Raw genomic sequence first — 27,979 nt, 5'->3', positions numbered from 1 at the left:
ATGAGCAATGCCTTTCTCCTCACTCTGTAAGGCTATTTCTTTTCTAGTTCAATTCATTTATTTACTTCTCATTCAGTTTTAAACAGCCACCTGTATTTTTTTTTTTTTTTTTTTTTTGAGTTGGAGTCTCACTCTGTCGCCCAGACTGGAGTGCAGTGGCCGCTCCCGGCCACCGCAGCCTCGACCTGCTGTGCTCCGGCCATCCTTCCGCCTCAGCCTTCCAAGTTGCTGGAACTACAGGCGCGCGCTACCACATCCGGCTAATTTTTTTAAATTTATTGTAGAGATGAGGTCTTGCCAAGTTGCCCGGGCGGGTCTTGAACCCGCAGGCTCAGGCAATCCACTCACCTCAGCTTCCCAAGGCGTGGGATTACAGGCTGAGTCACCGAGCCCGGCTCACCTGTATTTTTTATAGGTCACAAAATATATTTCTTTATTGTCATCATTAATAGTCAACTACAAATAATCAGGTATTTATAAATACTTATGGGTAAGATTGTGCCAGAATGTCAAATAAATGTTGTATGCTATCTACTGAATATTTGCCTCAAACTTTTAAAAGTACATTCACTTTTAGGACAAAAGTTCTTATTTTAAAATTGTAAATGAATGTTATTTAATATCCCCAGTTCTACTGAGAGTGAATGGTCAACCTGTGAATCAAGCTCAGACCTAATTTCAGCGACTATCCTCTTTCTTGTTTATTATAATAGTTAACTTTTGGGTTTATAAGTTAGTATAGTTTAGAAGTTTAGTATAAGGTTAGTTTCACTGTTTACAGAATTGTGCAACGGTCTCTACAATCAATTTAGAATTTTTATCATTCTGTAAAGAAACCTTTAGTAGTTACTCCTCAGTCCTCCCCTAAATTCCTCCCCAACAATGTGAGGCAACTACTGGCCTGTTTTCAGTTTCTTTAGATTTCCCTCTTCTGGACATTTTATATAAACAAAATCAAATCATATGTGGCCTTTTGTGTCTTACTGCTTTCATTTAGAATAGAATAGTGCTTTCAAGATTCATCCGTATTGTAGCATGATTTATCAGTACTTTATTTTTATTTACTGACAAATAATAATATTCCATTGCGTGGAAATACCGCATTTTGTTTTCTCATCTTTCAATTGATAAGCATTTGTGTTGTCACTGCTTTTTTTTTTTTTTTTTTTTTTAGCTATTATGAATAATGCTGCTATGGACTTTTGTGTACAAGTGTTTTTGTGGGCACGTTTTTATTTCCTAGCTTGGAATTGCTGTTTTACACTGTAACTTTAACTTTTTGAGAAACTGTCAAACTATCTTCCAAGGCAACTGAATTATTTAATGTTCTGACCAGCAATGTATGATGGTTCCAGTTTTTCCACATTCTCACCAACACTTGTTTTGTCTGTGTTTTTATTTATAGCCAGTCTGATGGGTGTGAAGTGGTATCTCATTGTGCAGAGACTGTATTCTTAATGCCGTCCTCAATGACCTCTTGATATGTAATTTGCCATTTAGAGTAAATCTCAGTATCATATGAGGTACGCTTACAATTAACAGAGGAGTATTTTTAAAAAGAAAAGCATGAAAATGCAGGGAAATGAAGTTCTGATGCATACATCGTCACATTGAAGTCATTTGGCAAAAGGAACAAGAATGGATATGCCAAAGATTTTTAAAACTAGGCGTGGCTGTCATGACTCATGATAGACATGGTTATGCACACTGGTCAAAAATGAGATAGTAAAAAAAATGAGATAGTGATTCAGTTTTATTTTATGATAAAGACTGCGTGAGAGGTGAGGCTTGTATTTTCATGCAAATACTGATCATGAGACTGGGAAGATCATAGTTAATTGTTCTTATACAATCTTTCAAACCAAATTTGACCATACTTATTTAAAGCCCATTTGTCTACTTATTTGGTTTTTAAAAAATAAATAATAGTTTTCTGCAAACTAATATATCTTTGTTTGATGTTATAGGTTCAGTCGGCAATGTGTTGTTGACAAGGACAAACGGAATCAATGTAGATATTGTCGATTAAGAAAGTGTTTTAGAGCAGGAATGAAAAAAGAAGGTAATTGTAATAATGACAATAGTGATATTAATATTTTTTAAAAACGTGATATACACTTTATGTTCATTCACTATCGTTAATTATATACATTCTCGTTAATCACAATAACTTTTTACATGAGTTCAAATTTTTTTCAATATATTAATGAGGAATCAACAGCACCAGGAGTTAGACTTTAACTCAAGGGCATTCACCTAGTAAGTGGTGGAGACAGTCTTTTTCTGGTGACTATCTGGTTATAGACACCATTCTCTTCATCACAACATTGTACCTGGCAACAAAATTATTGTCTAAATAACATTACAATATCCTATTGAAAATTATAAATGTATACTTTTTTGTTCTCAGTAACAATTGAATATCTTAGAGTTTATGAATGTTAGCTGTGCATCTATTTTTCATTCACTTAATGAATATTTATTGAACACTGCCACTTTTTAAACACTATTCAAAGTGCTACAGTTTCAATAGTGAACATAACAGACAAAATCATTCTCCCTTTCAAGGAGTTTATATTCTGTTGAGGAACAGAAATAATAGACTAGATGTGCTGTTTTAGAATGTATCAATTTCATTTTGAATATATTAAGTAATCAGATTATTTTTTCCTATATTATAAATATGGTTAATTTAAAAACAATTGTGTCGAACACATTCTAAATATTTGGCAGGGCATAGCAACTATAGAATTTGATGCTCACCAGTTTTGCTGCATGCAAATGCTTATCATATACAAAGAGATATTTCCTACAACTCTCACAAATTGTTTTTTTTAAATCGCTGTATTACAGAAGTATAAAATTGTCAAACTCATCTTGAACTAGGATTTTTCTCCTTTTTTCTTTTCTTCTCTTTTTTTCTTTTTTTTTTTTTTGAGTTGGAGTCTCATTCTGTCGCCCAGACTGGAGAGCAGTGGCCGCTCCCGGGCACCACAGTCTCGACCTGCTGGGGTCTGGCGATTCTTCTGCCTCAGCCTTCCAAATAGCTGGAACTACAGGCGCGCGCTACCATGCCCGCCTAATTTTTTTTGATTTGTTGTAGAGATGAGGTTTCGCCAAGTTGCCCAGGTGGGTGTCGAACCCGCGAGCTCAGGTAATCCACTCAGCTCAGCCTCCCAAAGCGTAAGATTACTGGCTGAGCCACCGAGCTCGGCTGGTTTTTCCTTTATCATCCAATGTTTTATAGATACAAAAATTCCATTAGTTCTTCTTAGATTGCTAGTCTCAAGAGAAAAAATATAGCTCACAAAATTAAAGGGGAAACATTTTCTCATTTCAAAAATTACTTATTTCTAATGTCATAAAAAGCTCCATCTGAAAGTTCATGGGATTTAGTAAATACTTTTCAAATTGTTTTCCTCTATTTCTACTTGAACCCCATCTTTTTATTTATTCATTTGAGAGGTGTGGGGTGCAAGTAAGTTGTTTGCTATATAAGTAGGCTGCATGCAGATAAAGTGTGGGTTTCTGGCTGGACCTCAATCCCCCTGGTAGTGGACCAGGTACCCATGTGTTGTCATGTACCTCCCTTCCTCCTCCATCTCTCTCTTCCCTAGAAGTGCCCAGCGTCTGCCATCCCTACTCTTGTCCTAGTGTGATTAGTATTGAACCCCATCTTTACCCTTACAAAAGTGCAAGAAAATCACAATCTCACATTTCCAAGTTTTACAATTTGTGGAATAAAATTATTTTTCAAAATAGTGAATTATATCTTCTACTGTTTGTGAAATAATGTGTCAATTTTCTGAAATAGATTAGAAAATTTTTGAGTTTCAAAGTTGACATATTTCTCTTTACTGCAATAGCATAGTAATAAGATTAACTAGATGGAAACAAATATAAACATAGTTTCATGTAAAAAATGATAGTCGTGAGAAGATTGTAAATGTTCACAATATCCCTTAGCATTTTCTTTCTTTCTTTCTGTTTTTGAGTTGGAGTCTCACTCAGTCGCCCAGACTAGAGTGCAGTGGCCGCTCCCGGCCACCGCAGCCTCGCCTGCTGGGCTCTGGCGATCCTTCTGCCTCAGCCTTCCAAGTAGCCAGAATTACAGGCATGCGCTACTCCTGGCTGTTTTTTTTGATTTATTGTAGAGATGAGCTCTCGCTGCCCAGGTGGGTCTCGAACCCTCGGGCTCAGGCAATCCACTCACCTCAGCCTCCCAAAGGCGCGGGATTACAGGCTGAGCCACCAAGCCCGGCTCCCTTAGCATTGTCTAAAGACTAGTCATATAAATAACATTCATAAAAGTTAAAATTCATAGCTAACTTCTTAATTTTTTATTTCCATGTATGCATTTTCAAATGAATCCATTCAGGTTAAAAATCAATAACAATTTCTGTAAAAAAGAAAAAGAAAGTTACCAGTAAGTATTTTAAAATAAAATATTAATGATTCACTCCAACTTAAAGATTACTCACGCTTTCTTAAAGGCAAGAAGTCCTAAAATTTCTCTTCCAATATAATATAGTTAATAATATATAGTAAATTTTGGGTCATTGTTGCTAGATTTTGGCATAGAAATTGGTAGATTTCTTTAAAAGGAATAATTGCAGAAGAAAAATGATAGATATTCTAATGCCTTATTTTTTCCAGTAGAACAGATTGTAGCACTAATCTAAATAATTTAGGAGCTATATGCCTTGTTTTCCTTCTTTTTGGTTAATGGAAGATAATTTTCCCTCCTAAGTTTTGAAATCCAACTGAAGTCTGACTGATTTTATTCTCTATATTACAAATGTGAGTCCATACTACTTTTCAGTAAGGGATTTGGGAACTTACATTTTTCTTTTTTTTTAAATCTGAAATAAGAAAGCGGATCTAGCTCTCTTTTAGAAACCTATATAATATGTAAGATTTCATCACTTTTTCATAGTGCTGGTATTCAAACTTCAATCTTCTCGAGAGAAACCCCTGCCTGGGGCAACTTTTGCTTTGTTAGTGTTTGTAAACTGTCTCAAAGATAATGTTTTATAAGAGATCATAACATTGCAATCTTAAAATCATCTTAACTAAAATAAATTTATTTTCATTTTTGCGAATGTTTTATAGGAAAACGAAAGTAGAAGTTTCAAAATCTATGACTCATATTTTCTGTCAGTGAAATACACTCCTATCTTTGACCTGGTCAATCTCGCAGGCAATACTCTTTCCCTAATTACCTTATAGCTTTATTAAGTTTGAGAGGATAGAAAACCATCATATCAAAAATACAATGTGGCAGAACTGACTGACCCAACACTTTCTAACATGCACGGCATTATGAAGTCTGAAACAGCAAAAGTTTATGAGCTCTAGTGACAAGTCGGCTATTTCTGCTTTTGAAAGATGGTACAGAATGAAAAACATCTTCAGTCTTATTTTCCTTCACCAAGGGCTTATTAAAAGACCTTTTCTTATTTCTTGTATTTTTTTAACTTCAAACTGTATATCCTGATATATACTAAGGAGAGCTAACTAATACATACTGTGATTTTCTCCCCTAGCTGTGCAAAATGAACGTGATAGAATAAGCACCAGAAGAAACACATTTGATGGCAGCAACATCCCCTCCATTAATACACTGGCACAAGCTGAAGTTCGGTCTCGCCAGGTACCACTGCACACCCGCATTCATCTCTGTTTAATGGAATCAAATGACTATTTAGGCATAATGTTAAAATAATCTAAGTTCATTCAAATGTACCCATTACTAGAATAAATTAGTTGGGCTGCTGACTGAATTTTGACTTTTATTGAGCAAAACTCTACTTTTAAATGGAAAAATGATATAATTTTAATCTAAGATTGGTTTAAAAAAGTTTGTTTCCGACCAGGCTCAGTAGATTATGACTGTATTCCCAGCACTTTGGGAGGCTGAGCCAGGAGGATTGCTAGAGCCTAGGAGTTTGAGATCAGTCTAGACAATTTAGGGAGACCTCATCTCTTTAAAAAATAAAATAAATTAGCCAGGTGTGGTGGTGTGGTCGGTAGTCTCAACTACTCAGGAGGCTGAGGTGGAAGGATCACCTGAGGACAGCACATTGAGGCTGTGGTGAGCTGGGGTTTTGCCACTGTGAACTTGGGTGACAGGATGGGACCTCAACTGAAAAAGAAAGTTTGTTTCCAAGGCTGATGAAAAATGCTTAACATATAGCACAATGCTCTTAAGGAAGTATTTTTTATTGATTGAATCTGTGCAATCAACTACCACAACTTTTGGGGAGTCTGAGACTTGTCATCAGAGCTTCTTCTTTGAAAATGACTTCTGCATTCATAAAGTCACCTTGGTACTTGCTTTGGAAACAGATATTTAAATGAAGAATCAGTATCCAGAAAACAGGGAAGAAAGAAAACTGTATTATTTTAAATTCCTAGAATATCAGTTCTAATGTCACAAGAGTAAATCAGTAGGTGTATATAAGAATAAATCATTTAGAGTCAAGTCAAATAAAGAAATCATTGAAGACAAGCTTATTTTAGCATTGCCTCTATTAGAAAAGTTAATAACATTTCTCTTTATAAAGCAAATTATGAAAGACCCAAGTAGTTAATTAGTTCTTATACAGGGTCAGTGTGATTACTTTCATTTTTGATAAGACAAGGGTAATATGATGAGGTTAACATCGCCATTATCATCATTACTTGAAGATTACATGATGGTTCAATAAAACATTTGGAGAATGACTTAAAGGGGAACTATGAGGAAAAATCCAGATACACATAAAGTCACACACACATACACACACACGCACACGCACACAGAGGCATGTTCAAGAACTAAGTTTATAAACTTTTTTGACAGACTTTTTTCAATAGAAAAGCTTTTAACACAACTTATATTTTTATATAATTTAAAATTATATGCAATCTTAAAAATTTATCATATATGTTAAGCTCTTCAACATTGCTGAGTCAAGTGTTGGTCTCTTAATTTTATTTTAATGTGCTTCCATTTAAGGTAACAAGATACATAGTTTTTTTTGGTTTCTTTTGGTAACATAATATGTTATTTCCAGCTAAAATAGAATGGAAGAGACCACTAGACCAGTCCCACAGTCTTGTGCTCCTGTCTCTGTCTTGAGCTAGACCCCCTTAGCTCTGCCACCCTGACTTCTGGTCTAAATATTTTCTCCCCAGTTCAGTGTATTTTATCTGCTGGAAATGTTTTCTTCATAAACTTCAATTAATTATACACAAACTGCCTTAGTTAAAATATCACCTTTTAATTAAAAATAAAGTCAAAGAGCATATTTCATTTGAATATTACCTATCTTTCTATGTAGTCATTTTGAGTTATGAAACTCACCAAAAGTTGGAGTAATTTAGTTTATAGATTTGGCCAGTAAAATAAGATGCTGCTTCCAATTTAACATGTAAACTGAGAGGTATTTTATTTCTCAATAAAAACGTTGAGTTTTTTTCAAACTACTGTGACAATGATAGTACCTGCTTCAATGGTGTTTACTTATAAGTCATAAAGAAAAAAGAGAATGTTAATGTGATGTTCCTCTTAATGCCAGATCCAAGTCTCAAGCCCTGGAGCAAGCACTGACATAAATGTCAAGAAAATCGCAAGTATTGGTGATGTCTGTGAATCTATGAAACAGCAGCTCTTAGTCTTGGTAGAATGGGCTAAATATATTCCTGCCTTCTGTGAGTTACCATTGGATGATCAGGTATATGCAAAAAAAAATTATGCATGCTCTAAAAATGCTTTCTGAACTGTGCTAAGTTTTTTGTATTCTTTCAATTCTATCTGTAAAGCATATACTACTTTACTATATTTGACAAAGAATAGATTAACTTCTGAGAAAAGGATTACGTTTCCTTATCCATTCACCTTCTTGTTCTATCAAGAGGCATGACTGTTTGACTTCTATTTTAGGGGTCTAGCAAATGCATTGATTGGACAAGAATTGACAAAACATTCTTGTGCCCTATTGTAGTTTAAAAAGCTTATATGAGGGGGAAAGACAAGTAACTACCATTGCAAGACAGAATATTGGAAAAGTGAATATTTGTGATTCAAATGATGCACTGTGTGTTAATGTTTGCCAAAGATGCCATATGATATTTTCTAGAAATACAAGATCACTCCTAGAAAGAATCCACACAGCATGTGGTGGTGTCTTGACGCGCACTTTATGCAATTGACATTTTTCTTTCATGTTGTCCATTTTATTCTACCATTAATTGTATAAAAATTATAGGTCTGGCAAAAAATTCTTTAAAGTAGTAATCTGAAATTACAGAAAATTAAAATTCAGATATAGCGATCGTTTCCTAATACTTATATTTTCATATTTTGTAATACATACATTAAACATTTTAATTAATAAGTAGGAACTTAAATTTACTAATTAGTTTATGAGGATTAATTTTTTGTTTCTAATCGTGCCTCATATAAACCTCATTGGCTATGTTACTGCAATTGCACAAAGCTATTTAGATTCTAACTCTTTCTTGCTAAGTAGTGTATAATTTTTTTGTAGATGAAAATAATCGGAAAATTTTCTTTTCTCTAACATTGAATTAATCACAAGTGTCACTCCTAGTGTATATTTATGCATTATCTGATCAGTGTTCTTTAGCATTGATACACAGAAGCAAAGAAACAATCCAATGGAAAAGGGCATAATTGTGTACAAAAGGCAAAATATTTACACAACTAAAAAAGCCATCACCATAGGAAATTAGCAGTTATACTTCTATGGGAGCATTTCACCTGGTGACAGGGAAAGAAAAAAAGTACTGTGAAATCTGAAATCATCTTAAAATTCTGTTACTGCCTTCCTGGTATGAATCATGCTTATTGACATATCATAAAGATAGCTTGGCTCAGAAGGTTATGCCAGAGTGAATAATGCTAAATTGCTAAAACTTACCAGTCTCACCCCAAGCAATATAAGTAGAGTTATGTTATTTATCAGTTTTATATTTTTATTATAACTCTTTTTTTCGAAGTTGCTGACTTACGTATGCAGACATTGATTTAAAAATTGGAAAATTGAAATTCAGTCACCAATTGAAAATAGTTTTTATTTGTTAACTGATCCTTTAATACTAACAGTATACCATTAATAGCCACAGATTTGTGAATGTCTATAATGGAAAAGCACTGCAGAATTAGCCGTTGTTACATTATAAATTACATTTTATTTAATTTTCTCAGGAGCATGTGGCATAAATGCTATCTCAATTTTACAGTTTCTAAAACTGAACTCTAGAGTTCTTACATTCATTCAGTAAATTCATCAAATGACTATTTATAAGGAGACTACTGTTAAGTTTTAGGAACTGTGGGTGTTTAGTGATAAAAATACAGTTTTCCTCACTATTCTCATAAATTTGCATTCTATTTGGGTGAGATAGACAATATAAAATATACCATTTATAAGAAAATTAATTCTAGGTGGGGATAAGTTCTATAAAATAGAATAAAATGAGCTGTTGTAGAGTTTCTGGGTGTGGAATGGTAAGAAGTACTTTAAATTGGGGATCACAGACGATATCCCCTGAATGATAAGGGCACAACCACACTAAGATCTGAGGAGAAAGCACGCCAGGTACAGGAACAGCATGTCCAAAGGTCTGAATCAGGCAGGAACAATGTGAACAAGAGGTGTTGCAAGATGAAGTCAGAGACATGGGGCCTGGGAGGCAAAGCAATGAACTTCCCCCACTTCTCCTGTTATCTGTGAGGTCACGATTAAGGAGTTTAGATTTTTGACTAAGGTCTATTAAAAAAAAAAAAAAAAAACAGTTGAAGAGTTTTGAGCAGAAGGGTGATATTAAGTGATTATTGTACAAATATCATCGTGGAAGCTCTGGCAAGAATAATTTAGAATGATAGAACCAGAAAAGAAGCAGGATTACCTGTTGAATGTATCTCAGTAGTCTAGGTAATGAATGGCGTGGGTCTGGACTGGGGTAGTAGCAATGGAGATGGATAGAAATGGATTTATCCATTTGTATTTTGACAAGCAACATTAGAATTTGCTGTAGAGTTAAAGAGGACTCAATATGTACTCTTGTGTTGATGTGCACAAACACTTTGGATGATTGTACCATTTACTAAAATGAAGATATCAGAGAAGCACTACTTTGGTGTGTGATAGACTTAAAATGCTTCTTATACTTCCTAGTTCTGATGCCTCGTAAGTAATTGAGTATATGAATGAAGTTCAGTTGAACACTTACTGCAAGGAGGTAGAGTTTCAGTCTAGAAAGTGGCAGAACCCATTCCTCCATCTTTTTTTCACTATAAGTTCTTGCTTTGCTTTTTTTTTATTATGTGCAGCAGATTGTGTTTTACATATATTTTATCATTTAGCCCTCATGAGTACACTTTAAGATTTTTTTTTATTACTGCCCTTATTTTTATAGATGAAAGCAAATGAATGAGTCCAAAACATACTGGTTAACTCACTCAGAGTTAAATAGATAGTAAATGCTTTTTGCTGCTACCATTGTATTTGCTTATTAGATGGCTTTAGAAATTTTGAAAAGTAAACTCTCCTGACAGGCTAAGATAGGAAACTAGAAGTTTTAATGATGGCATAAATCTTTAGGAATATTATAATATGTTAAAACAAAAAAAATTCCAGACTTAAAGAACACTGTGAGTTAATCAGACTCATATTATACCATCTTTTATCATTATATTTTATAATTAATTGCTAAACTTTGAATTTTTCATTAAGGTGGCACTGTTGAGAGCTCATGCAGGAGAACATTTATTGCTTGGAGCTACAAAGAGATCCATGATGTATAAAGATATTTTGCTTTTGGGTAAGAATTTTTAAATTTAAAAATAAATTATGCATACATACTTCATCCTTACAGTAATATGCAGGGTCTATTCTGTACATGTTAAGCAGTTACAGACACTATCAAACGGTTCTGTCACATCACAGATTGGATTCAATTGTGTCCTCACTTGGTCCTATTTTTCTTGTCTTGATTGCATGCAAGCTCAGAGTACATAAGATGATCAGGAGCCATTAAGATTTAAAAATAAAAAAGAGATGTTGTTCAATAAACATAATAATAAGGTACGTACCATACCAGGACAAAGAATTCGTGATTTATACGGCTGTCTTATGGAGTCCCAAAGTATTTTTACACTCTCTCAGTATCTGCTTAATGATTATTTTATACAGTCTTAAGGAATATGTTCATTTCCTGTAATTTCATGGCCCATGATATGCTACAAATAATCAAATTTTAAAAATTAGTTGCATTGCCTTAAAAAAGTTTTGATAGGCATGCTAGAAGAGACAAAAGAAGAATAGCAGGTAGAGTTGGGAAAAGACACATAGGAAAAGCTTTTGTCTTCATTAAATAATTGTTCCAATCCTCCTATCTTACTTAATTTATAAAATTAGGTTTAGCTGGGCTCGGTGGCTCAGCCTGTAATCCCGTGCCTTGGGAGACTGAGGTGAGTGAATTGCCTGAGCCTACGGGTTCAAAACCCGCCTGGGCAACTTGGTGAGACCTCATCTCTACAATAAATCAAAAACTTAGCCGGGCGTGGTAGCACACGCCTGTAGTTCCAGCTACTCGGAAGGCTGAGGCAGAAGGATCGGCGGTGGCCGGGAGTGGCCACTGCACTCCAGTCTGGGCGACAGAGTGAGACTCCAACTCATAAATAAATAAATAAATGAATAAATAAATAAATAAATAAATAAATAAATAAATAAATAAAATTATGTTTTGAGGATTGAGTTCTTTCTAATACTTACTATCTCTATAAGTCTTGTGTGAAATGATGACGGAATATTTTGTTTTTATGATCACTCTTTTGGCCCCAAATAAAAATGAATTGAACATAATATAACAATAACTATTATTTATTGAAGACCTACTATGTAAATACGCTGCTCTAATTATGTTACATGTGCGCACATACACTCATCTAATATTTGAAATAACCCTGAGGAATAAGCACTATTATTTTCAGTCTATATTGTTAATGAAGAAATGGAAGCAGAAAAATTTTACCAAATGTCACAAGCTTAAAAAGGATAGAGCTGAGATTCTAAACCACATAACATGACTGTGGAAACTATGCTTTGCAATGCTACTACATGATACTCTTGCATTTCTAGTAAACACTTAAAATAATCTTCTCATTATAGATCTGAATAGAATATGCTTAGAAAACAAATGTCTACTATAGAGTTCTAAATTGTTTTATCCTGAATAATTAGGTAAGCTAATGTTTCATAGGAAAAAGTAAGGCACACACAAAAAGGTAATATGTGATGGATATGTCAATTAGTTTGACTATGATAATAATTTTACAATGTGGCTATACATTGTAAAATATATTGAGAAAGAATATATTGTGAATGTATATTAAAACAGCACCTTGTACACCTTAAATAATATACTTTTTTGTCCATCATACCTTAATAAAGGTGAAGGAAGAAAAAAAAAGAGAGAGAGAGTGAGGGAGAGACAGGAACAAAAAGAGGCTACAAACTGGGCATGTTACACTGAAGATTGCAGTGAAATAATTCAGAATATTCATTCTAAAGAAAAAATTAAGCTTTTTATAAAACCAGAAAATAGCAGTTTAGCTGTTATTTTAGAAGCTATAATAAATATTCATCCTATTATTGTCAGATAATCTCTAAATTATATCTTTAGGATTAAGTAGTTCAGCTTTGTATCCAATTTCTGAACTCTCTTAAAGTCAGCCACATAAAGTGGTTATCCTTACCTCTAAATAAAACCAGGAAGAGGAAATATACTCATGAGAACAGACATGATAATTTTAAAAAATCAGCTTCCTTTACCTAGACTTATTAAAACTGTGTCTCAATAGTTTCTACTCCTTCATACACCTGGAGTATCCCAAGGAGTACTGTTTTTAATCCACTGTAGGCAAGAAAAATTCTTTAGGGTTCATATAACTAGTCTTACTTCATTAATGAGTAAAACTCTAATAGATGACTGACAGAGAAAAACTAATCATATTTTGATTTTCCCTTGTCAATTATTAGCTTGTTTTTAGTCTGTACTTTCACGTTATCACCAGTGACTGAGGCTGTTAAAAAACATGTGATCACGTTATCAATGTTATTGATCCTTTAAGTTTTCCTAACATAACTAATTTAATACCACAGGGAGAGAAAGCACTACAACTATTCCTTCAAGGGTATTCATTTTAAGCAGTGGTTTGTAAAATGTTAAATAATGTCTGATAATTTTGTGGGGAAGGAGGTTAATTTTATTTTTCTCCTAGGGAACAACTATGTTATTCACCGCAACAGCTGTGAAGTTGAAATTAGCCGTGTGGCAAATAGGGTTCTAGACGAACTGGTTCGACCATTTCAGGAAATCCAAATTGATGACAACGAGTATGCTTGTTTGAAGGCAATTGTGTTTTTTGACCCAGGTTTGTTTTCAATACTCAAGTGAAGAATTAATGTAATGAAAATTAAACTACTTTTTAGTATTAGAATATGTACTCTTACACACTAATTAGATGAAATCATCTGATTGCTCTTTCTGTTCCTTCATTAGATGCAAAAGGGCTAAGTGACCCAGTAAAAATTAAGAACATGCGGTTCCAAGTGCAGATCAGTTTGGAGGACTACATCAATGATCGTCAATATGACTCTCGGGGGAGGTTTGGAGAACTGCTTCTGCTCCTGCCCACACTTCAAAGCATTACTTGGCAAATGATTGAGCAAATACAGTTTGTTAAACTTTTTGGAATGGTTAAAATTGACAACCTACTTCAGGAAATGTTACTGGGTGGTGAGTACATTTAAGAATTTCTGTTTTACTGATTAGATTCACACTAAGTACTTTGCAAATTTGATCTATTAATTAATTAATTTATTTATTTTAGCTGGGTACAGGAGACTTTATTGATGATACATGACAAGGTGGGACTCCCTGGGTCACCCCATTCTTCAGGGGGTCTGGTATGGACACTGTGAGGAGGGGAGAGTCTCTGTGTGGTCTGGGACTAAGTATGGTAGGGACTTCCCAGAAACTGAGAATTTCTTTCTCCCTCTACTGCTTTCATTGGGGTTGATGGTCCAGGGACTCTTACTTCTTGGAGACCATGTGGACCATGAGGTCTACCACCCTGTTGCTGTAGCCAAATTCATTGACATACCAAAAGATGAACTTGCCAAAGTGGCCCTTGAGGACAATGCCAGCCCCAGCATCGAAAGTGGAAGAGTGAGTGTCACTGTTAAAGTCAGAAGACACAACATGGTGCTCAGTGTAGTTTAGGATAACTTTGAGGGGGCCCTTGGATGCTCACTTCATCACCTTCCTGATGTCATCATATTTGGCGGGTGTCTCCAGAAGGCAGTGCAGGTCCATGTGGACAAGTTAGCAGTGGGGACATGGCCGGCCATGCCTTGAGTTTTTCGTTCAACTTGGGGATCACCTTGTCCATGGCCTTGGCAGCAAAGGTATGATGTTCTGGAGGGCTCCGTGGCTGTCAGACCACAGCTTCCCAGAGGCGTCATCCATGGGCATGAATGGTAATCTGAGTCCTTCTACGATGTCAAAGTTATTATGGATGACCTTGTCTATGGGGGCTAAGCAGCTGGTGGTGCAGGAGGTGTTGCTGACAATTGTCCTGGTATTTCTTGTGGTTCATACCCATCACAAACATGGGGGCGTCAGCCGAGGGGGCAGAGATGATGACCCTTTTGACTTTCCACTGTAAGTGAATCCCAGTCTTCTAAGGTAGTGAAGATGTGGGTGGACTCCACTACGTCCGTACCTGCGTCACTCCCATTTGATTTTGATGGAATCTCGCTCCTGGAAATTGGCGATGGGATTTTCACTGATGACAAGGTTACTATTCTCGGTCTTCAGGATGCCATGGAATTTGCCGTACGTGGAGTCGTACTGGAGTTGTAGACCATGTAGTTGAGGTCAATAAAGGTGTCATTGACGGTGACAATGTCCACTTTCCCAAAGTTGAAAGCAGCCCTATTTGCCAGGTGCCCATTATGGCCAAATTCATTTACTCTGGCCTTCACCTTCACCATGGTGTCTTGGGGAGGCAGCTGGTGCTGCATGAGAGATGTGACTGTCTGTCGAACAGGAGGAGCAGAAAACCTGATCTTTTCATTTTTTTGGTCCATATTTATTTCATCATTTGAGGTTGTTGTGTATTCCTGCCTCTAGTTTTCTTCTACTCTGATACAATAAACTCAATTTTTTACATTTAGAAAAGTCTACAAAACTGTTGGAGGGAGACAAAAATTCTTTCAGATTTAAATCTCTATTCTTATCAGCTTCCACCATCTTCACTCCGCATGGTCCCTCTGACTTTAATTTTTGGTTCTTTCCAAATATGGCAAATAGGAATGTGTTTCCTGTTTTTTTGTGCCTCTTGAAGTATATTATGTTTTTTCATACTCTGACTTCCTTAAAATCTCAAGGATACTGGAATTGCAACATAACCTAAAATATATTTATAGTACATAGCTTAAAAATAAACATTGTGCCCCTGAAATAATTAATTGACACAAAACCTTAGAAAGGAAAATGAGATTTCATTGCTGCACTAAATGTCAGAAATAAGTTAAGAAATCATTTTTTGTGTGTGTTCTGAAGTAAATTAAATTTCCTTGTACAATCATTGCATTTATTTTTAGTTTTCTGGTGCATAATGTGTTCCTAATGATATTTTTCTGTAATAAAAGTTGTTCATGCTATTAGGGTGATCCCAAATACTATAAACTTGAGGTAAGTGATTCTTGGAATTGCCTTAACAACAGGCAGCAAATTTAATGATTCCAGGAAACGGCACACAAGGTCCATTATTAATATACAACATAATATGATACAACATTAATCCAGCCAATGTACACTGAAAGCTGACGTTGTCCTTAATATGACAGTGGTTCTATCAATTCATTTTTGAATTTCCAAAAAGCACTTTGCAAATATAGCAATATTTAAGCTGCCAGTCAAACCATTTGTTCCAAGGTAAACTTGCTGTTTCTGATTAAATATCACTAACACAAGCTAATTTTTTTTATCTACTGTAGGTGCTTCCAATGATGGTAGTCATCTCCATCATCCAGTGCATCCACATTTATCTCAGGATCCATTAACTGGACAAACTATACTTTTAGGTCCCATGTCAACACTGATTCATACAGACCAGATTTGTAAGTATCTGGACTACATTTTCATCATTATATTCCTTAATCACCTGAAAAAAAGTGAAATTAGAGTCAAAAATCTATTAGTACACAGAAATGACAAAAATTGGGTAGAGTTTCCTGTGGGAAGGTTGTGATATTCATCTCGTCACTTATTCTCTCTAGGCATGAGTTTGCATCCGAAAATGAAGATGTGAGAACTTAAATCTTTCTGCTTTATAGTTTTTGGGATAACAAAAGAATGTACAGGTAGTCTTAGCTTTGCATGGTAGTATGGGACCATTAAAATGACAATGCAAGCTGAAACCATGCTAAGGAATCTTAATATTCAGTGGGGAATTTACTTCCTGCTTGTGACCTTTGGAAATGTTTGTCAAAACATGAAAAACTCCTACCATAGATTGCAATTGTATAGAGAAATGTTTAAAAATAGTTATCCTAATAATTATTTAGTACACTGTAATTTAAAACATCAGGGATATTGAGAAAGAAATTGTTTTATTGCTGTGAAAAAAAAAATCATAAAGATCAGTTTGAACAGTGCTTACCGCTTTCTATAACTTATAGTAGGAAGTAAAAATCTTTCCTGTGCTCTGATGAGTTAGTTTCACTCCTTTGGAAGTCTGGGTCCGGTTTCAATATTTTATTCTTTGTACTTTCAATGTTCTCAAATATCTGTGAGAATTCATTTAATGTGAAGATTTTTTTGCCGGTTTAACTTCTTTTGGGTGTCGACAGCTTCTCCCTTTCATCACATTGTTTCCTCCATTCATGTGGACACATCTGCTGTCCCTAAATTCCTGGCTGCATGTTTAGAGACTCAGACAGTAGTAGCAGCAACATTTCCATGGTCTGCTACTTCTGACTCCATTTATGCTCGATTTGAATTTTGCTTCCAGCACGACCACTTTTAGTTTCTTTTCTGCACTTTCATCTTTCTTGGCCAATTCTTATTTAATTATCCACTTTTGTAAAAAGGTCATAAGAATTTACCACTAGGAAACAAGGAAGAAACAAACAACTGTATGCACTTTATTGTTTGTGCCTGAACTAAAGTCATGTTCAGTGACCAATCAGGGACACATGCAAAGTTGTGACGTGATCGGTCACTGATCACAAAGTCTATCTGTTATTTAGGTAGTTGTTTGGAAACTGAAGATTTGGCAGTGAAGTTTGTTTTTATGAGTTTATTCACAGTTAATTGTGAATTGCCATGGTAACTGAAATTTGAACCATGTTGTTGCCAGACTGGTACTATTTGTCTAAACCATGATTCGTGCATATCAGAATTGTTTTGGGAGAAGGCTGCCTAGGAAAACTCTTTGTAACTCAAATGACCATATAAATACTTTTTGTTAGTAGTTAAATTAATCTTATATTATTGCAACCTTAATGCAAATTCTATTTTTCTAAACTATTTTAGTAATAAAAATCTCCATTATTTGGCAAAACATCTAGAAGTAATTGATTAATTGCTCCTAAATTTATACTAATTAATCTCAGGTTTACCACTGATCTATTGCATCTGAACACCAAACCAGTTAATTCACTGATATGGTTGCAATTGTGATGTAATTTTATGCATATTTTTAGTACCTCCAGAATTTACTGTAGTCTTTACTAACTACTTACAGTATTGCTTTATCCAAATGATTGATGCCATACAATAATAATGTAGTGAGTACCATCTGACTGCCAGCTGGTAGGAAAGGTAGAGGCCATAGCACTGCATGTACTCATGCTGTCCTTTAGATACAAGCATTGGTAGGCCTTTGTGTCAATGTCTGAAACACAAAATTCTTTGAGTACATGAGAGAGGCAGAAATGAAATTGTTAGGAAAAAAATACAAATTATGGAAATGATAATGGCATATTTTATCTGTGGGTACCAAAGTACTTGAAAGACGTTATTTGGGGCCATCCTTACAGGGTGAATGTTGTCATTTTCTTTTTGTTTGTTTTTGAGTTGGAGTCTCACTCTGTTGCCCAGGATGGAGCGCAGTGGCACGCTCACAGTCACTGCAGCCTCGACCTGCTGGGTTCAGGCAATCCTTCCACCTCAATCCTTCCACCATGCCCGACTAATTTTTTGACTTATTGTAGAGACAAGGTCTTGTCAATTTGCCCAGACTGGCCTCAAGGGCAAGCCCAATACCATCCAGCAAGTCTACAGATTTATACCTCTTAAAGATCAGTTATTCATAGACTCATAGAATAAAACACTTTAACAACATAGTAAGCATTGTAGAAATCAACCGGCAAGAGAGTTTGACAATTCTGTTTGCAGTTCAATTCCTTACTTTTTAAAGACTAGTGTTCTAGTATTTGTAAAACATATTTGCTGACCTTAATCTTTTAAGAATTGCACTATCACATGTTGAATTTTTATTCTTTATTTTTCAACATAACATTTATGAGAGTTCCTTGTAGAGGAAAGCTTGGCTTTGCCATGTTCATTTGGAATCATTTATGTTTTATGCAAAGCAAGCAATTAAACACATACAATAAAAAATTCAAGTTCATGCAATTTTTTTGGCCCTTTTGAGAAAATCACTGTAGTTTTAGATCCATTCTAAATATTCAGAAATACTTTAAAAGCAGATTTGATATTGCTTGTTCAATTAAATTGCATTTAAAATATTATTTCTAAGTAATTGTTAATCCATACTTAACAATAATATAAAGTTAATGTATAAAAGAACAAGCAAAATAAGATTGTTTTTGTTTTTGTATAGAATTTTAAAAAACTGTTAGAGAAGGAAAGCTATAAAGTTTACAATGCCGCAGTCTAATCATCAAATATTTTCCATTAGTTGTGTTAAATATATGGAATAATACAGTAATAAGTGTGAGTACTAAAATATATCAAGTTTTTAAAAATTACAGAATAACTCCCATATTATTTTATAATATGGTTAAAATTTACAATAGGAGGAAATAGTATTCTAGACAATGAAGTATTCAAACTATAACTTTTTTATATTCAATCCATTTTTTTATATTCAATTATTTTCTATTCAATTACTCAGCCTTGCTCTTTGCATCAAAGGGGAAGGGACAAGCTCAATTGTAATAGAATAATTTTGAAGCAACAAAGCTAGTATTTTTCAAATGTTTTTGACTACAACTTAGATTTCAAAACATTTATAAAGTATCCTACCCTTAATTTTTTATGTCATCTAATATGTCTCAATTAGTGGTATCCAAACTGAACTTATTTTTACTTTATGTGAATTTTGATTGCCAACATTATAAAGATTGTTTTATAATATTTGAAAAACTAGCATTCTGTTAATTCCTTTCACTAACGTTTTTCTGCTGGGCTTGTTAGACAATCAAATGCTTATAAAATGCTATTAAGAAAAGCAGAAAATACCTTAAAGTGACTATGAAAATTTTTTTTAGCATGATCTTTTAATGTTTAATGCTATTTGGGGAGTCAGGATGAGAGTGCTTTTTAATAGTCTCTCCAAGGGCCAATAATGCATTCCACAAATCACAACTTTATATATGATCTTTTAAAAATGTTTCCAAACTTTACTAATATATATTGGTGTTGTGTAGGGTTTAACTAACAAGGTAGAGCAGGTTGAATGGCATCATCACATCCAATTCTCTGATTCTTTTTCAGCAACTCCTGAAACCCCACTCCCTTCCCCACCACAAGGCTCTGGACAAGAACAGTACAAGATAGCTGCAAACCAAGCTTCAGTCATTGCACACCAGCCTCTCACCAAACAAAAGCAATTGTGAAAATGTGTTTACTTCTGAACGGCACTGCATAAATGTGAAAAGTTGTTGGTCTTAAAATATCTCAGGATAGTACGTTTGGCAAACTCTTAGCCAAGGCTTTTTCATGGTGCTGTAGTAAGATGGTGTCCTGCCTGTTTTCTTGTTTATATGTTTTGTTTGTTGTTCCTACTATGTAAAACTTTTACATACAACCAATGGTGTATATCATTGTTTGAAGATGTTTATATAATGTATTTTTTCCAGCTCCGCCTGCATTGTGAAACAGTTGAATCTTATGTATGACTTTCATTGGTTTTCTTAATGTTAATTTAAGTCTGTAAATAATTGCTTTATTGTGATGTGATACAGAACTAAATGTTCCTTTTTTAAAACTGAGAATATTGAATCAGAAATCCCAAGCTAATATAAAAATGAATGAAGGTTTTTATAAATTATAAACTTGCAGATTAGAGAAATAAAGCAGTTGCTATAGAATAGGGTATATATTTCTTTGAAGAAGAATCACTTATGGACATTTTGTGGCAAAGAAGCTGCTCTTTGGTCCACAGTTAAATATGCCTATCATAAGTTTAGAAAATTATAAAAGGCCATTTTAAGAGTGACTTGATATTTTTTTTGAAATCTGACTATATTTGAAGATGTATGTTAAAATAAAACATGTTAGTTTTATCAGTTAGAATACAGGGTAAAATGTAACAAAATATAAAAGACCTAAATAGTTGCTCAACTAAGAGAGAAATTTATTTCTCTCTCTTGAAACAATCTAGAAAAAGCCATCCATTAACTGGAAATTAGCACATTCCCACAGCTAGTTCCCAAAGTCGCCAAGAAAGTCATCTTAAGGTGGAGAAAGCCTGTGTTCACCAAAGCTGTGACACTCTGAGAGAGCCAATACTAGGGAAGAATTAGCCATCTACCACACATGTGCCTTATTTAGTCTTTACAACCATACTGTCAGAGTATTTATTTAAAAAGTGTTATTATACTTCTTTTATAAATAAACTGTTAGCTTGAGGGCTTCAGGAACATAACCAAAGTTCATAAAGCTAAAGAGTCAGAAAGCCACATTCAAACTCAGGTCTGAATGACTTTGATGAGAATAAATCTTTGGTATAGAATGAGAAATGTGAACTTTTTACTCACAATGTGGTTTTTAAATATATGCAGAAGAATGCTGATTCGTTACTATCCTTCATATTGCCTATAATATATATTTACACGTAAATGATGAGTGTAATTGTTGCTGAATAAGAAACTACTTTTGTACTTTTAACAAGGCTTACCCCCTGAAAACAGTAAGGAAAATAAAAGATTCACCAGATAGGTCTTGATGAAAACAAAAAAAAATCCAAATAACTAACTTAGAAGGCTTTCAAAATTCCAGCATGTACCAGAACTGCACAGAAATGTATTAAATGTCTAATTCTACACTGAGGAGTACAGTTCATTGGAGTCCTAAACTATTTGATGTACTAAAGCTGGAGCTTATTTTAAAACAAATTAATTACGGGTTACATCATGAGGCCGTGACTCTCTGGTTGAGAAGAGGGCAAACTGGGAACACTGGTTGAGTAATTATCAATGATAATAAAAAACAGAATCCCAAGCTGTAAAAGATTAAATTAAATGTTTTTTTCAGAAATTTTCATAATTTCTAAGATTATAATTGCGTAACTTTCACCCTACAGATAAAAATATTATGTTAACATTACCTAACTTATTGGTTATTAAAGTGAAACTGAATTCTTAAAGTGGAGAAATGATTACTTAAAAACTGTCATTGGTTTAATTGAATCAATAAAATTCCTTCAAGAGCTAGTTCCTCTGTGAAAATGTAAAATATATCATGAAAGGGAAGTTTTTAAACTTTTATTTTTTGAAATTTTACTGTAGTGTTTATTTCATGAAATAAGAATATCTTTGATTTTTTTATAAATATAAATATCTGTTGCAGATTTTTGTTTACTTTTTGGGGCTTTTGTCTAAGAAGATATTTTAACCATGCCATTTTAATCTATTTGAGCTGCTATAGCAAAATACCATTAACAGGGCAAGCTTTATTTATTTTATTTTATTTTTTATTTTTTTTGAGTTGGAGTCACTCTGTCGCCCACACTGGAGTGCAGTGGCCGCTCCCGGCCACCACAGCCTCGACCTGCTGGGCTCCGGCGATCCTTCCGCCTCAGCCTTCCAAGGAGCTGGAACTACAAGCTCGCGCTACCACGCCCGGCTAATTTTTTTGATTTATTGTAGAGATGAGATCCCACCAAGTTGCCCAGGCGGGTCTCGAACCTGCGGGTTCAGGCAATCCACTCACCTCAGCCTTCCAAGGTGTGGGATTACAGGCTGAGCCACCGAGCCCAGCTCAGGGCAACCTTTAATAGCAAGTGTTTTTCTAAGTTCTCAAGGCTGGGAATTCCAAGATCAAGGTGTCAGCGTATTTGTTATCTGGTTCATAGATTGCATTTGCTAATGATGTCCTCACATGTAGAAGGAGAAAGACAGCTCTCTGAGTTCTTTTTTATAAAGGCACTAACCCTCATGACCTAATCACCTCCCATTGGCCCTTCCTCCTAATACCATCATATTGGAGACTAGGTTTCCACATATTAATTTTGGGGACACAAACATTCAGATCATAGTAAATACATTTAAAATATAAAACAAAATTCACTTTTAGTGATCTCTCTAATTTATCCACACATATTTACTAAATGGCTAGGTCTTATAAATTATTAGTAATGATTTTGTTTCAATATCTATAGTCAAGGAATTTGTAATATAATATTTTTATGTACTGAACTGCCAAAAGTGCTGGACAAAGAAGAACTAATGTCTTAAACCTGTTTTCAAAATATTGACAAGGAAAGTTACTGCTTTTATATAGTATACAACTTTTTTTCAGGTAATGGAAATGAATAATTTATTGTGAAATAATTCATTTTATAAATGTAAAATTATTTTTATAAATTTTATGGTTGAAAATCAAAAATTAGTAGATTTTTTTTAAATGTTAAATTATGGTGAGATTAAACTATTTCTAAACTGTGATGCCGTGTTGTTTCACTGAATAAAAACAGAAAAAAATAGCTGAAATGAAGTGCTTTATTAGTGTTCAAAATGATTTTATAATTTAGAAATACTGGTAACATCTATATAGTCATTTACTAAATTACTATATAAGTAGTGTCTGTTAACACTTTATAGTCTAGGGCAAAATTTATTATCACAACGCTAAATAATTAGAATTGGACACTGATTGAAAGGAAAATCCTTACATGTGTACTTTATATAGTTTTTCTTGAGTAGGAGAGATATTTAGCTTTGTCACAGTAATTAAAGAGTATGCCCTAAGCTGGCTTACACATCGTATAAGTATACTTTGGCTGATATATTTACAACCTAAATGTTTTCAATTTTCTGGTGTCCTCTGTCTATACTTAAAGCTCCTTTGTAAATTTTTTTAAATTATAAGGACCAGTAAATACTATTTTTATGGAATTCTTGTAAGTTTTATTTTATTTTTACTCTTATCAAGGTAATGTGTATGTTTCATTTAAAAAGGCAAATTACATTTGAGGATTATAATGAAAGTCTTTAGTTCTCCCCACCACTCTCCTCTTACCCATGTTCTGTTCTGCAGCAACAACTTTCAAATACTGCAGCTAGTTTATCTGATTTTTTTTTCTCCATAGCTTTCTCCATGTTTAAATCACACTTTATCTTGTATTTGTTTTATATATTGCCTGTTGTCTTCCTACTATGTAAGAGGTTTTCACATATTTACCTCTATACAGGTAACCCGCCATATTTTTCCAATTTATTATATATTTTTATTTATATTAGTAGATGTTATTAAATATTAAACAGTTAATTTTTATGCCTTGGTGAAAAGTAGATGAGATATACCATAATTTTATAGAGAAAATAAGTAGAGGAGTCTGCTCTGGGTTACGGGAGGAATGTAACATTGAATTTTTAAAAAACACATGGAATGTATTAATAATATGGTTTACTGTAACACTATACTAGAGTGCAATTTGACATTCTTTTCAACTTGGCTATTTGAGCTGATGCTTTTAACAAATTTCCCTTCTTTCCCTCCAAAGTCTCACTGAGCTACCCAGAGAAAGACTTTAACAATAAGAAAATCTATACACACATTACAACTTTCATCTTAATTTTTTTCCCAAAAATATAGAGTAGGTTATATCAGAGTGAGGGAAACACAGATTAGTCTGCGATTATGCATAGGAGTGATAGTGCTACTGGGAAATACAAAATTCCTCAAGTAGAGTCCTCAGAAACGTCAGTGGTGTAACATAAGAAGCTAGGACCACGAGTAGAGCATGGTGCAGTTAATAAAGGTCAGATCGAAGACACAAGTGGTCACAGCATGGACCCAATATAGAGGGCTTGTAGATTCACCTGATTATCCTTGAGTAAGGCAGGCTGATAAGTGAATGAGGGGGCAGGGTCACATAAATTTACAAATTAGGAGACTTGCATTCAGTTAGAGAAGGGAAAGAGAGACTATAACTTAAGGGTGCCCTAAAAATCTTGTGGAAAAAGAGATTCAGTGCAACAGTGAACTTTCCTCCTACATTGTGACTTCCTTTGAAGATTCTTCTTTATTGGCCACAGATCACAAGTTGTGAAATGACAACTGGCATATCTAAATTGAAGGCAAGGCCTTAGGTGGAAAGGATGCTGTTGGACTGGATACATGACCAAGGCAATTGTGAACTTTCCTGTCATGACCACCTTTCAAAGGCAGTAAGTGCTGTATTTTTTTAATAGCCAATTTAATCCTTTTTGGAAAAACAATTCTGTCAAAAATATAAAGTTTGCCCTACGAAACAAAAAGTAAACAACAACAACAACAAAAAGCCAGTGGATACTGATAGGATGACTGCAGTCACATGGGAGGAAAGAAGAAAATGTATACTAAAACTAATTTTACACAGGCTGTAAGTAATAGGTGCAACAATGTATGCTAATTTCTGATGCTTCATAAAATAAATGTAATTTAGGAACAATTTCTAGATAAGCATTCATATAACAAAATAGGACTCATAAGATATAAAATTCTAGGAAATAGAATAAGAAAAATTGAGAGTCAAGCAAAAAAGTAGTTTTAGAGAAAGATAAGTAAGGCATAAGCAACAAATAATAATAGTATAATAATATGGGAGATGTAAGATCAAAACTAGATAGTTCATTGAGTCTTATAGGCTAAAATATAACATAGTACAAAACAAGTATTTTTTAGATCTGATCAGAACACAGAATTTATCTGGTTTTGTTACAGTATGTGATTCGTTATAAAGTGATCCAGGAAGAAGCATTTAAGCATTGTCAGATATGTGTATATTAAACCTCTACAATATGTCACAAACTTGTAGGCACTTTAACTCTCAGATTTCTAATGGAATTTGATGGAGAAAGAGAATTTCCATGGAGAAAGCCATAGCCATACTAATAACTACAAATAGCCAATCACTATTTTGTGGTCTAATAATGGGGCACTATGAGAGAATTTACCAGATACATTCATTTCCAGGACAGAAAAATCTCTCAGAAAAACTCAAGAAGACACTTGTTGCTACAATTCAATGAACAAGAAGGTTAGGGCCAACATGAGGCAGAGGGTAGAACACGCAGCTCATTATGGACTATGACGGGAATTTTAGATTTTGTTTAAATATATCAATAATCCACTGAATAGTTTTAAGTAGGATAGGAAATGATCTGGTTTTTATTTTTAATTTTAAATAGACCACTCTGCTAAATGGAATATGAGTCCAGTTAGTGCAGAACCTCATCAGTGGTTATATTATTGAAAACAAGAGATGTCTGTATCTAGGCTTAGAATGAGAGTGCCAAAATTGATTGTAAATTTATATATACTTGGAAGTATAGACAATAAGGCTTTTTTTCTGAACTTGATATGTGAGATAAGTCAAAAATAACTCTCAGGAAGTAGAAAATGAGAGTGGAATGGTGTGGCCAGGCAAACCATGCTTAGCCCCTCTAGGCTCTGTGGGTAAGAACTATGTCTGCCCATAATATGTAATTGCAGGGAATCTGCACATGGCATATATCTGGTCACATTATACACCCAGGGGCAAAGTAGCAAGACATTGTAGAGGGAAAAAAAGTAAGAAATTATACCAGGAACACAAATGTGAGATTAAGATTATACAGTTCACTAAAATCAGTGCTGGCAATCGATTGGGCAATCATGTTGGATTGCCCAAGACTGAAGAACTAATTTATTTAACTGCTGGGTGTGCTGCCAGATTAAATCCTAAACAGCTTTCTAAGATTTGCTCTTCACTTAAAAAAGCCTACTTATACAAGGTCAGACTTTCTTTACTTGCATCCAGTGATGCAGAACTATCAAGTCTTGGCCTTGTTACATGAAGCTGAGGTAATTTTGACAAGCCACCTATCTTTAGGTCCTCCTGTGGGGTTGACTTTGTTAAGAATGTAGTACAAACCAACATCTCCTCTGTTTAGTCTTCCATTTTTTTCTTTCTTCTACTTGTATTGATCTCAAGATTTACTCCTTTAATAAATATCCTGCATGCTAATCTCAATCTCATAGTCTGCTTCCCATGGAATTAAATCTGCAACATTTTGTAGGAGTGGTACAAGGAAAATGATTTATTGAATTCTGAAATAGCCAGCTCCCAACAGCCAGCTCCCAAAGGGAACCTTGTCATTGGTAATAAGTGGAGGATGGATAGCCCCTGGCACAAATAGCCCCTGGCAATTATTTAAATTTTCACTTACGGTGAAACTGTAATGGTATACTGGTGAAAGAAAATGTACTAGTGGGTGCAATATATCAGGTGTTAAAAAATGAGAAAAATGATCATTGTAAGAACAAGGAAATCAGAGAGCTGTTTCTAGGGGCAGCTGATATTTAGAAAAAGATAATGAAATAATCCTACTTCCCAATCAAGATAAGAATATCCCATCTGGGTATGTGCAGGGGGAAGCAAATATTATGATAGCTTAAATACCAATAAAATGCAAGAGAAGTGGTATCCATTATATCTCCATTTAATTCATCAGAATGCCTTAAAATAGCAGACAGATCCTGAAGAATAATATCAGACTCCCACAAACTTGAGCCAAATAGTAACCCCAATCACAGTGATTAGTATGGCTATAGGTGTGAAGTATGTGGCTATTGATATGAATTCGTGCTTTTCTGTTCTTACCAGAGAGAAGGATCAGAAACAATATACATTTACAGTCTCAATTCAAGGCTATGTAGTCCCCCTTGTCTTCTGCCATAATCAAGTCTGAAGATACCTGATCATCATGACATTTTACAGAATATTCAATTGGTTCCTATTTAGCCAAAAGCAGATGGCTTAATAAAAACATTGCATGGCTTCTTGAATATGCATGAACCAGTTCTGGACCTCTTGTCCCAACTCCAAAAAATTCTCAAGAGTCATCTGATTTCTGATCTCACTGTAGAATCAGCTGATCCTTTTGTTCAGTCAGTATCACAGTTTAACTTCTTCCTCTATGAAAGTTTGCCTCCATTCTCCCTTTTGAGTGAGGCTCCTTGGAGTATTTTCTAATAAATGCTCTAGATACCAAGAGTATTATTCCAAAGGAACCCAACCTGAAACAGCATACAACATTTGAGTATATGTATATATTAGCCAAAGAAAATTATACAATGAAATTAATTACAATATGATTACAATATTATAAAAAATCAAATTTGTAAAAATCAGATTTATAAAGTGCAGATTACAATACCATCAGAATTCAAAGTTATAAAATTATTTAATGAAAAACACTTATACTAAAACAAACTATAAAACATTTCTGATTTCTAGTTCATTTCCAGGTAAATTAGGATATCAAAGTGATGGATTCGGAGAAAAGGGACACATTAAAAAGTGTGTATGAAATTGAACTACAGATGTTTCCAAATAATAATTAAAATGGAAAGGCTGCCAAATCTGAATTTGGTTGGAAAATGATACTGTAGTTAGCGA

At 34.3% G+C, this 27,979-nt stretch overlaps 1 protein-coding gene across 2 annotated transcripts in view; it reads left to right on the top strand.

Annotated features, from left to right (window-relative positions):
* The window catches only part of HNF4G (hepatocyte nuclear factor 4 gamma), a 63,513-nt gene extending 43,184 nt beyond the window's left edge, over positions 1 to 20,329 (top strand). For both annotated transcript variants that reach the window (XM_008061075.1, XM_008061074.1), the window contains exons 3-10: positions 1,968 to 2,062; positions 5,547 to 5,653; positions 7,563 to 7,718; positions 10,746 to 10,833; positions 13,295 to 13,447; positions 13,576 to 13,812; positions 16,080 to 16,202; positions 19,828 to 20,329. In XM_008061075.1, coding sequence (XP_008059266.1) covers positions 1,968 to 2,062; positions 5,547 to 5,653; positions 7,563 to 7,718; positions 10,746 to 10,833; positions 13,295 to 13,447; positions 13,576 to 13,812; positions 16,080 to 16,202; positions 19,828 to 19,949 — 1,081 coding nt within the window. In that variant the 3' untranslated portion in view covers positions 19,950 to 20,329. The remainder of the gene's footprint in view (positions 1 to 1,967; positions 2,063 to 5,546; positions 5,654 to 7,562; positions 7,719 to 10,745; positions 10,834 to 13,294; positions 13,448 to 13,575; positions 13,813 to 16,079; positions 16,203 to 19,827) is intronic.
* Positions 20,330 to 27,979: the final 7,650 nt, after the last annotated feature.

This window comes from Carlito syrichta, unplaced genomic scaffold (genome assembly GCF_000164805.1).
Source record: "Carlito syrichta isolate Samal-C Ts95f unplaced genomic scaffold, Tarsius_syrichta-2.0.1 Scaffold305058, whole genome shotgun sequence".
Taxonomy (NCBI): domain Eukaryota; kingdom Metazoa; phylum Chordata; class Mammalia; order Primates; family Tarsiidae; genus Carlito; species Carlito syrichta.
This window is presented reverse-complemented; position numbering and strand designations above follow the sequence as displayed.